This window comes from Anabrus simplex, chromosome 7 (genome assembly GCF_040414725.1).
Source record: "Anabrus simplex isolate iqAnaSimp1 chromosome 7, ASM4041472v1, whole genome shotgun sequence".
Lineage (NCBI taxonomy): Eukaryota > Metazoa > Arthropoda > Insecta > Orthoptera > Tettigoniidae > Anabrus > Anabrus simplex.
Window position 1 is genome coordinate 175232486 of NC_090271.1, and position 12642 is coordinate 175245127.

At 37.6% G+C, this 12642-nt stretch overlaps 1 protein-coding gene across 1 annotated transcript in view; it reads left to right on the plus strand.

Annotated features, from left to right (window-relative positions):
• Positions 1-12642, plus strand: part of Als2 (Amyotrophic lateral sclerosis 2) — a 226968-nt gene that overhangs the window by 135296 nt on the left and 79030 nt on the right. Inside the window, exon 10 of the mRNA XM_067151475.2 lies at positions 11137-11434. Coding sequence (XP_067007576.2) covers positions 11137-11434 — 298 coding nt within the window. The remainder of the gene's footprint in view (positions 1-11136; positions 11435-12642) is intronic.

The following is a 12642-nucleotide window of genomic DNA, read 5'->3' on the forward strand; positions in this document are numbered from 1 at the left end:
GAATGAAAATGATCTGTTGTGAACTAAATATCACTAGGCCTAGCCTATAAACATAAATAGGCATATCAAAAATGCATCCAAACAAGAACTGATGCTTAGAAGTGAAGCTTCCATGGTGTGAAGAATTATTTAATTTAATTTCTGGGTTGAACCGTGTTGTACTTGTTCGCACATCACGTACAGTTTGCCGACGTTTCGAATACATTGCAGTATTCTTCGTCAAGGCGACTGAAATACCCCTACTCGATCCGAGGTAATCAGTCTCCCAGGCAGAAATTACACTACTAGAGTGGCCTTGATCTTGGCCTTTTATATCCTAGCCTTTCTGGCTGACATAAGCCCTGGCTGTCTCGCGAGAATTCTGGAAAGTATGCCTCACAGCCAGGTAGTGGGGACCTCACAAAAACCCTTAGGAAAAATGGCTACTCGCTCAATAACATCCGACGAGTCCTTAAAAAATCAGAAGAGAACAAAGAAAAGGCCGCCGCAGGAGAAAACAACGGGAAAGAAGAACTGACCCGCCAGAAAACAGCGATTCTGCCATACATTAAAAACACTACAGACAGGATCGGCAAGATACTGGACAAATACAACATTAAAACTATCTATAAACCTTACCGTAAGCTAGCCTGTTATCTATCACCACTAAAAGACACAATAGAATTACAGGCCCCTGGAGTGTATCACATTGAATGTAGCTGCGGAGCTTGTTATGTAGGTGAGACAAAACGTCTGATCTCCACCCGCCTAAAAGAACATATCCGTCACACCAAGAACCAAAACACAGATATTTCAGCAGTAGCCAAGCATTCCTACTAGGCACGGAATATCAGTTGACAAGACCAAGATCCTAGCAGCTATCCCTTGGAATCTGGAAAGGAAAATCCGCGAGGCTATCGAAATCAAGAAACATCCGAACAACATAAATTTAGAAGAAGGATATAAAATCAGTAATTCTTGGATGCCTATCATTCTTAGTTTAAGACATACAGACCACAACATAAACTCACGGGCCGCAACCCCATTACATAACAGCGCAGGCAAGTCCCCACTACCTGGCTGTGAGGCATACTTTCCAGAATTCTCGCGAGACAGCCAGGGCTTACATCAGCCAGAAAGGCTAGGATATAAAAGGCCAAGATCAGGGCCACTCTAGTAGCGTAATTTCTGCCTGGAAGACTGATTACTTCGGATCGAGTAGGGGTATTTCAGTCACCTTGACAAAGAATACTGCAATGTATTCGAAACGTCGGCAAACTGTACATGATGTGCGTATAAGTACAACACGGTTCAACCCGGAAATTAAATTAAATAATCCTCAATGTTATTTATTTCCCTATAAACAATTATGTCATCTGCATACAATCTTATTTTTGATGTTATATTGTTCCCTAAATCATTTGTGTATAGTAAGAAAAGTAACGGACCAATTATACTACCCTGTGCAATTCCCCTCCAAACTTTCTCTTCCTGTGATATATTATTTTCTACTTTGACTTTCTGAACCCTTGAATTTAGAAATGTTCTTATCCAACGTATAACCCTTACGTCCAATCCTATTCCCTCCAATTTCTTTAATAATATTCCATGTTCAACTCTATCAAAGGCTTTGGAAAGATCTATGGCTATGCAATCTACAGTAACTGGCCTCCTGAATCCAGCTTATCTGATATGTCCTGCTGAAATCCCACCAGTTGTGCCTCACAAGAAAATTTCTTTCTAAATCCATACTGGCTCCTCATGAACCAATCTTTATCATCACATATCCCTCTGACGCACTTTGCTATTAAACTCTCCAGTATTTTACAAACTATGCTGGTCAGGCTGATTGGTCTGTAGTTCTCTGGTTTCCTTTTATCACCCTTTCCTTTATAAATTGGTATTATTATAGATTCCTTCCATTCCTTTGGTATTACACTATTATTTATGACATAGTCAAAGAGAAATTTTAAATAAGGCACTATGTACCACCCCATTGTTAATACCTCCCCAGTAATTTGATCACTTCCTGCTGCTTTTCCTTGCTGAAGCAGTTGAATTTCTCTGAAAATATCTTCATTTGTGAATGAGAAGCTTCTTGTTTCCCTATGTATCTCTCCCTTTCTATCTTCTGTCACTGTTTCCAAGTCCTGACAATCTTCTACTGAATCTCTGAATTCTCTACTAAATAGATTTGCTTTCTCAGTATCTATTAAATAGTGTTCACCCCCTTCTCCCACCATTGTAGGAATTTGGATTCCTTTTCCTTTTTGATTCCTAATATATGAATACAGCTTTTTCTATTTCCCTTCGTGGTCATTACCCTCTTGAAGTATGCCATTCATATATTTCTCTTTTGCTTCCTTTTTTCACTCTATTCAGTTCCCTCATTAGATGTTTTCTAGTTTCTCTATTCTCCCTACCCTCTTTTGTTTTCCTGTTTACTATTCTACATTTTCTTTTTAATTTTCTTATTTCCCTTGTATAATAAACAGGGTCTGAGGTCATTTTACCCTTCTTAATAGGTACAAATCTCTTCTCTCCTTCCCAAATGATTCCTTTAAATTTAGCCCAAAGTGTATCCACATTACTCCCTTCACTTATCTAACAACTGAATTGTGATTTAAGGTAAGTCCCAAATTTATCAACTTTAGTTTTTCTGTATAATTTCTTGTCTTGTGTGACCCTCTTATTAAGCATTTTTGGTACGAGTCCTACATCCATTATTACAGCCTTATGGTCACCTATTCCTTCAATTACCTCAGTTTTATCAACAATTTCCCATGGTTTAACTAAGAATACATCTAGCAAGTTATTGAGACGAGTCGGTTCTTGTACTACTTGTGTAAATCCTCCCTCCCAAATTAACTTATTTGCCAGTTTCTGTTTATGGGCTTCACTTGCAGCTCCATTCCATTCAACTTCAGGCAAGTTTAGATCTCCCCCAATTATTACCATATCATTATTATTGTTTTTATGAGTATAATCTATTATTTTCTCAAACATTTCCATACCGGGCGAGTTGGCCGTGCGCGTAGAGGTGTGCGGCTGTGAGCTTGCATCCGGGAGATAGTAGGTTCGAATCCCACTATCGGCAGCCTTGAAAATGGTTTTCCGTGGTTTCCCATTTTCACACCAGGCAAATGCTGGGGCTGTACCTTAATTAAGGCCACGGCCGCTTCCTTCCAACTCCTAGGCCTTTCCTATCCCATCGTCGCCATAAGACCTATCTGTGTCGGTGCGACGTAAAACCCCTAGCAAAAAAAAAAAAAAAAAAAAAAAAAACATTTCCATGTCTCTTTCCTCTCTTCCAGGCCTATATATTCCTATAATTCCCACCTCCTTCATATTATCACAAACTAATTTTATCCCTAATATTTCATCCCTTTCATCGATAAACCATTCATGTGAACAATAAGTTTCCTTCACCAGAGTAAACACCCCCACCCCTCCCTTTTTATCTCCTCGGTCTCTACGATAGACTGTATACCCTTCTGGAAATACTTCTCTGTTACCCACCCCTTCTCTCAACCACTTTTCCACTCCTATCACCACATCAGTCTCATAAGATTCCATCAATGTACTGAATTTTAATTGTTTATTTACTACACTCTGACAGTTTACCAAGAGTAATCTCAAACCCCCTTCCTCCCTAAAACTTGACTGTTGCAATTGGGTAACATTTGACTCATGAGTTGAGAACATCCCTGGAACCCAGATCCTTGTACATAGATCTTGATTTAAGGATGTGTGGCTTTTCTGGCAAGTTTCCCTGTATATGCCAGTTTAGTGGTATGGGTTTTCTTAAGTGCATATTAGTTTGTAAATCTCTGTTGATAATTGTAGCAATTTGTCTACAGAGAGTTGCTTTTCCATTACCATTCAGATGTAACCCATGCCTAGTGAACATTTGCCTGCCAAGACCTAAAGTATCTACTACATACACATTTCTAAAACTCTTACATAATCTCTTGATTTTTATATTTTATATTTACATCATGTACAGCTTTGTTCACACATGAGTCCTCCAAAAGGTCATACCTGGGTGGCACACTAACTACAATTACTTTTGAGTCAGGTAGTTTGGAAATCTTACCTCTGAGGGTCATAATTAGTTCCTCACCTTCATTTACAGCAATGTCATTTGTACCACTCACAATTACGACATAATTGTCCTTCTCTAACACAGGATCACAACTTGAAAGGATGTCTTCAGTTTTGGCACCTGGTTTTATTAGTCCTAAAATCTCAGTTTCTGGATTATGCATCTCATCCTTGATGCCTTCTGCCATACCCTGCCCTTGACTGTCTGTGTAGAGATGAATTTTTGGCGATCTTTACTTTCGGTTGGTTTTCTTCTTCTGTAGGTTACCTCCACTGGATTTAAAAATATTTCGAAAACTTGATGTGTCTTCTTCTGGAACTTGTTGCAATGACTGAAATCTATTTTGGCACTGCAAAGAGTTTTTTCCCTGTTTTAAGTTGTATGTAGATTCTCCCATATGTTTAACATTAGGCCTGAAATGGCTATGTATCACTTCCGTCCACAGTGATCTTTCTTCTCCAATGTCTTCTTTATCTTCCAGTTTCTTTATTCTGTCCTTTAAGCTTTCATTTTCAAGTTTCAGAGCACATAAGTCTTCTTGTAGCACTCCTAAAATCTTAAGCATAGATTTGTAAGTCTCTCTTTCTTGTTGTTCTGCCTCACTATCAGTTTGTTTACACTCGGGACACAGCCACACACTTTCTTCAATATCAGTCCTATTTACAATATTTGCACAACGAAAATGGTACCATTCATCACACTTATGACACAGAATCCCATTTTTAACTACTCTTCTGCATTTGCCACATTTTTCACTGCATCTTACACCATTATCCACCACGGATATCACAGACTCGCACACAGTAGTCGCCATCTTCTATATCCTACACCTGGTCAATCGAATTGTTTTGTGATCCCGTGTAGTAGGTTGATTATTTGATTCCAGATTGTGTTCCCTCCTGAGTCTCTTCTATCCCTATTTCTGTCCTGTTATTCCAGTGGTGTCAAAGTTGGTGTTGATATGAGTTTATGGTTTTCCATCCTTGTATTAGTCTTGGCTTGGTATTGTTGTTACTTCGGTTGTAGATGACAGACTTAAAAGTGCACCCACCATCTAATCGAGATAGAGGTGTCCAACCGTTTCTGTCGATGTTACCTTGGCCTTGAATATTGTTCACCTTTTAGCCATGGATTTGTGTTGTTTTTGAACCTTGTCGATTCTGTGTTACTCTTCTGTTGGTAAAGTTGGCTCCTAGTCTCATTCTTCTTCCATTTGGTTATGTAGTGTGCTTGTGAGGTGTTGATTCAGACTATCTTTAAACTATTAAACTGTTTTAGTTGTGCAATTAATGGATTTGAGATATTAATTATTTAACTCATTGATTGGTAGTGTTGCAACTATCATGTTCAAAGTATATTTTAATTTACCTTTGTTTTCTATGTAATAGTTTTATGTTTGGGGACCTGTTTTTGGTCTATATTTGAATTTCAGGCATTGTTCTGTTTCTGCATGCGATTTACGTTGGATGGGTTCGATAGCTGATAATGCAGCGATTGGTTTGATGTTTTTGGTTTCATTAGTTAAATGATATTGATGTACTGATTCATTAGTTTGTTGTTTCTATTTATCCCAGCATCTGTGTGGATATTATTCTCTATCAAATTAGTTTTTGCAAGTGAATCGTGCCTTTCTCTGTAGTGGAAGTCCCAAATTTAATTAATGAATACATTTATTAGTATTGTTCAGAAAAGAAAGACGTGACCTGTTATCCTTAGCGTAGGGTGATTTATTATGAAACCATAATGATTCGTGTGCTACTCATTCAAAATTGACTGTTTCTGTGTTAACAGATAATTCTCATATGGAGACATATATGCATGTTCAACAAAATTTAGTTCATGGACTCATATTAATACTGATCAACTTGCTGAGTGTTGGTATTACCATCTACCATGGTATCTCAAAGGTCTTACTCTAACCTATACCCTTGTTTCTCCTGGAAACATCAAGTAAGAATATCTTATTACATTAAAATTGGAAAGAAGATTATTCTCTTTGCTCATCAGCTGTTACGTCCAGCTCCACGTTCGTCTTTTGGGGGAGGAGGCTCTGACTGATTTTGAAGTGTTTAAAGGTATTTTAGTACCTAGCAGACTGCAAAATTGTATGAAGGCAGATTATAATGAATTATTATGCTTCGTTGGCCTTGTCGGAATGTCACTTAAATTATTACATTATCCAGTAAGTTCCTAGTAGTACGAATGATTCACGTGAGTTCTAGCATTCAGTGAACTCGACTGTTTGTATCGTACTGCCACCTAGTAGCATGTACGGAACTCAACTCGTCCTTGTTTATCTCTGTGCATAACGACGATATTCCGACTGTTGTCTATTATTCGGAGTGATTGTACAAGGAGCATCAATCCTAATTGCTGTTGCTGCTGGACATTTAATCGAATTCTGAGTAGAAGAAGGAGACAAAATGATGGTGTATGGTCCAGGGTGAATGCATTGTCGTGTGGCGATAGGCCAATTATCTTATTTGATTCCTTTTCAGTTTCATTCTGCAAAATTGTAAGTAACCATCAGTTCTTCTTGGTCGCGGAGGTACAATGAAGTGACGTGCACTAACTACGTTTGAACTTTGCTGAGTTGTTTGGAAAACTTACATCTAAATCGTGTTGGATAAAATTTAATTACTTCACAGAGTGAGAAATTCTGTTAACGAAAGAGACTATAATTCAGGTTATCTTTAATTGTGTATTAATTACCAATATATATTGTGGGGCTTTGGTGTAATAATTAGAGGAATAATTTTGGTTTGATAATCTTTCCAAAAAGGTCTTTAAACAAAATTCATGTATTGAATGAGGTTGTAATAACAGGTATGACTCCTTAACTGCAGTGTCTAAGCGAGAGTGTCTTGATCTTATACGTCTATGTTCATTCAGCTTGTTAAATCTTTAATATCTTGCTATCCAAATTACTTCGTGAACAAAGGTGAATGCACGAGTTGAAAATTGTTTCCTATTACTAACTCAGCCTTTGGAGGGTAGCCATTTTACTTTCTTAAGTCACGTGACCTTTTGCATTCTATTACTAAGTTGTGGGTGCGTACTGGGTTATGAGCTTGACATTTGACGTCTGATGGCTCTGTTTTTATCTTGATATCTGACGTTCGGCAATTGAGATGTTTAGATTTTGTTCTTGGATATGGATGTGGGTTATAATACATGCGATGGTATCTCTGTGTTGCTCTATGTTTTAATGCTATTGACGTTTTAAACTGAAAAATATTTTTTTCTGGTGACTTATTGTGCTTGTTGGTAACATTAATGTTCTTATTTTTGTTATGCATTCCTGATATTTGTTCCTCATGGAACTTGTGATCTGTGACTTACCTTATCCTACTTACTTTTTTGATTGCATTGGAAGTAGTCATAACAAAACACTTTTCTGTTCTGCTATTATACTGTAGGTAATCTAATATCTTGGAATAAGGATTTTTATTAAGTACTCAGTTCCTTCATTTTATTTTAAAAATAAAAATAGATCAATTTTAATCAGATTGATGATTAACTCTGGGGACTGAATTGTGAAAGCAGATTAATTTAACTTTAATCTTGATGAAACTTAAATGTTCAATGCTTCTTTGATTTAATTTTATCGTTTCGTTATTTTAACTTGGGGATTTATTATTTGCTTGAAGTTATTTAATTTCTTATTTATCCATTAAAGTTTGTGTTTCACTTAAATCTGGCATTATTATTTTAGTCAGTAGTAACTTAGTTATTGTCTAATCCACTTGAACTCGGTAGGCTCAAGTAACTTCCATGCCTTGCCACGACTTGCTTTTGGGATCATCTTTGTAAGTGTCTTGTATATCCTTCTTGTCATTATCCATGGTCGTGCAGCAACTATTGTGCTATACCTCTTCGAAAGTACGCGATACAGCTACACAAGTCCTGGGTTTCTTAAGATGTGTCCTATCATTCTATCTCTTCTTCTCATCAAATTTAGCCAAATCGATCTCCTTTCACCAATTTGATACAGTATCTCTACATTCACGATTCGATCTATCCATCTCACCTTCAGCATTCTTTTGAACACCACATTTCGAAAGCTTCTATTTTCTTTCTTTCTGAGCTAGTTATCGTCCATGTTTCACTTCCATACAATGCCATGCTCCAGACGAACATATTCAAAAAGTCTAATTCCTAAATCAATGTTCAAAGTGAGCAAATTTCTTTTCTTAAGAAAGGCCTTCTTTACTTGTGCCAGTGTGCATTTTATGTCCTCCTTACTTCTGCCATCATTAGTTATTTTACTACCCAAGTAACAATATTCATCTACTTCCTTTAAGACTTCATTTCCTAATTTAATATTTCCTAAATTACCTGACTTTGTTCGACTGCACTTCATTACTTTTGTTTGGGACTTATTTATTTTCATCTTGTACTCCTTACCCAAGACTCCGTCTATACCATTCAGAAATTTCTCCAGATATTCTGCAGTCTCAGATAAAATAACAATATCATCAGCAAATCTCAGGGTTTTGATTTCCTTTACTGCCTGTTCTATATAAACATTGAAAAGTAGGTGGGACAAACTGCAGCCTTGCCTCACTCCTTTCTGGATTGCTGCGTATTTTTCAAAGCCCTCGATTCTTATAACTGCAGATTGATTTTTATACAGATTGTAGATAATTCTTTGTTCTCGGTATCTGATCCTGACCACCTTCAGAGTCTTGGTCCAATCAACATTATCGAATGCCTTTTCAAGATCTATGGATCCCACCCATGTGGGCTTGTCCTTCCTAATTCGATCCTCTAAGATCAGACATAAAGTTGGGATTGCTTCATGTGTTCCTACATTTCTTCTGAAGCCAAATAGATCTTCTCCCAACTCAGTTTCAATTTGTCTTTCCATTCTTCTGTAAATAATACATGTTAAAATTCTGCAGGCGTGAGATACTAAATTAATGGTCTGGTAGTTTTCACACTTGTCAGCACCAGCTTTCTAAGGAACAGGTATAACAACATTATGTCGAAAATCGGATGGCGCTTCTCCTGTCTCGTACATCTTACACACTAAATGGAATAACCTCACCAAGCTGTTTTCTCCTAAGGCAGTTAGTAATTCAGAGGGAATGACATCAATTCCAGGTACCTTGTCCCAATTTAGGTCTCTCAAAGCTCTGTCAAATTCTGACCTCAAAATTGGGTCACCCATTTCATCAGCATCAACAGCCTCTTCTTGTTCCAGAACCATATCATCTACGTCATTACCCCGATACAACTGCTGGATATGTTCCTGCCATCTTCCTGACTTGTCTTCTTTCCCTAGAAGTGGTTTTCCATCTGGGACACCTAGTTTTACTTTCTCCAAAGGTTTCCTTGATTTTCCTGTATGCAGCATCTACCTTTCCTACGACCATACAACCTTCAACATCCTTGCACTTCTTCTTCAGCCATTCTTCCTTAGCTACCTTGCACTTTCTATCCACTTGATTCTTTAATCGCCTGTATTCTTTTCTGCCCTCTTCATTTCTAGCATTCTTGTATTTTCATCATTCATCAATAAGGTCTAGTCTCTTCTGAATTATCCAGATTCTTAGTTGCTCTTTCCTTCATATCTTCAGCAGCCTTACTGACCTAATTTTTCATGACTATCCATTCTTCCTCTATTGTGTTTCCTTCGGCCTTTTCATTTAGTCCTTGTGCAACATGTTGCTTGAAACAGGTGGTCAGAGTCCACGTCTGCTCCTGAGAAAGTTTTGCAATCCAACACCAGGTTTCTGAATCTCTGCCTAATCATAATGGTCTATTTGATAACTTCCAGTGTCTCCATATCTCATCCACGTATACAGCCATCTTTTCTGGTGTTTAAACCAAGTATTAGCAAGGACTAAATTATGATCAGTGAAGAATTCAACCAGCCAACTTCCTCTTTCATTCCTTTGTCCCAATCCTAATTCTCCTACTGCATTATCTTCTCTTCCTTAGTCTGCCACTGCATTCCAGTCTCCCATCACAATTAGATACTCATATGTAAAAATATTGTATTAAATCTTCTGTCTCTTCATATAACCATTCAATTTCTTCATCATCTGCTGAACTAATAGGCATATGTACCTACACTATTGTGGTGGGCATGGATTTGGTGTCTATCTTGACAACAATAATGTAAAATAACAATAATTATTTCACTATGCTGGTCATCCACTGCCGTATTTTCTTATTCATTATTAAAGCAACTGCTACATTCCCCCTGTTTGATTTTGTGTATATAATTCTGTAGTCGCATGACAAAAAATCCTGTTCTTCCTGCCAATGTACTTCACTTAAACCAACTACATCTAACTTCAATCTATCCATTTCCCTTTTAAGATTCTCTAACCTACCACAATGATTTAAACTTCTAAAATTCCACGCTCTGACTCTTAGAATGTTGGTATCCATCTTCCTGATGATTGCCCCCTCTCGTGTAGTTCCCACCTGGAGATCCATATGGGGGACTATTTTACCTCCGGAAAATTTTACCCTGGAGGAAGCCATCATCAGGACATCATTCATAGAGAGAGAGCTGGGTGTATTCGGGAGTTAGTTATGGCTGTAGTTCCCCATTGCTTTTAGCCGTATAGCAGCATCAACATAGCTAAGCCATGTTGAGTATTACTACAAGGCCATATCAGTCAATTATCTAGACTGCCACCCTTGTAACTTCCGTAAGGTTGCTACCCCTGTTTTGATGAATCTTAGTTAGCCTGGTCTCTTGACAGATACTCATCCAATATGGTTGCACCTGCGGCTCGGCTATCTGCTTCACGGGGACACGCAAGCCTCCCCACTGCGGCAAGGTCAGATGGTTCGCAGGGGAGGACAGATCAATTATATTGTAATTGTGAATTTACTTATTCAAGACAAATATTTCAAGTTGCCTATGGGTATCAAAATATACATCTTTTTGATTTTACATAAAACCCTTAGCTCCTAATTGTCCATTAAACTGAGAGTTTAATGTATTTCATATTCATAGGATGGTGGTGCTCTGTGTTGTATATTATAGTTGACAGGTGATGATACATATATAATAATTTGACTTCTTGCAGGTCCTTTGGCAAACTCTGTGTAGCAGCTCATAATAAGTGGAAAGGCATTTTTCGACAGTGTTATCAGCAGCTTGGTGTGCCTGAAGGAAGCCTCAAGTCCAGAGGTATCGATGTACAAAAAGTGTGGGAAAATATTGCAGTACTCATTACGAATTCCCGTCAAGAGACTCTTCAGCGCTGCAGGACGAACCTTAGCAAAGAATTGTCTTCAGGAGATTCTCTTAATACTATTCCTCAATTTGGGATGAATAAACTTGATAAAGACAGTTATCATGAGTTGCGCAAGTACCTTACAAAGGTAGGTATAGTTCCTTATTTATTTGATTTAATTTTTATCAAAGCAACATAAGAAAGCTTAAACTTTAGGAAAATTGATTAGTTGCATATTATCTAGGTTTTAAATGAAATACGTCTTTTCAAGTTCCAAGATATTAGATTGCAGGCTTTCAGCAAAGTGAAAATGAATCCTGGTGGAGTAAAGTTACTGGTGTGAGCTTGTAGTTGCAGTCAGCAGTATTCTGTACAAAAGAATTCAGAACCTGGATGAAGCTACCTTTACACCAGTCAGTTTTCAGACCAACTTTGTTATATGGGAGTGAAAATTGGGTAGACTCAGGGTATCTTATTCATAAGTTAGAAATAACAGACATGAAATTAGCAAGAATGTATGTTGGTACAAACAGGTGGGAACAATGGTAAGAAGGTACTCAAAATGGGGAAATGAAAATTTAGAAATAAACTGTATGGATGAAGCTGAACATACCAACCAGCTTCGGTACTCAGGTCATGTGAGATGAATGGAGGAGGATTGCTTTTCTAAGAGAATAATGGACTTAGCTATGGAGGGTAAGAGGAGGAAAGGTAGACCAAGGTGACGATAGACTCTGGTTTGAATGATTTAAAGATAAGTGGGATGAACTTAACTGAAGCCACAGAACTTTATAAAACATAGGATTGTGGAGGTGTGTGGTTAATTCACAGAGGCTTGCAGACTGAATGCTGAAAGGCATAACGGTCTATAATGAAAATGCGTTGCTGCTGCTGCTGCTGCTGCTGCAGTATATTTTTAATATTGAAGGTATATACATTTTATCATAAACTCCTATTGCATTTGTGACTGTATTTTATCTCAGATTTTTTATGTATCACTGTTTTTGTTATATGTCTTTCTACATGTTATTTTTCTGATGATCTCCTCCTCCTACTCCCCCTCCCCCCCCCTCCTCCTCCTACTCCTCAACATGTCTAGACGATCTCTGTCTATTCTGCTCCACTTTTGTTTCTTTGTCTTCATTTCTTAATATGTTTTTCCTTGCCTTCTGAGAAATCTTAATTTCTGCTTGTGATATTCCTTTTTCATCCTTCCCTGTCACTGTCTACTTCTCACCTGCATATATTGTACGTCTTGAACATTAATTCTTTATCCTTCAATGGTATACCCTTGAACCATAGTAGATTTCATCCCTATAACAGAATACTATCCCAAGTTATATCCTCCTGAAAATT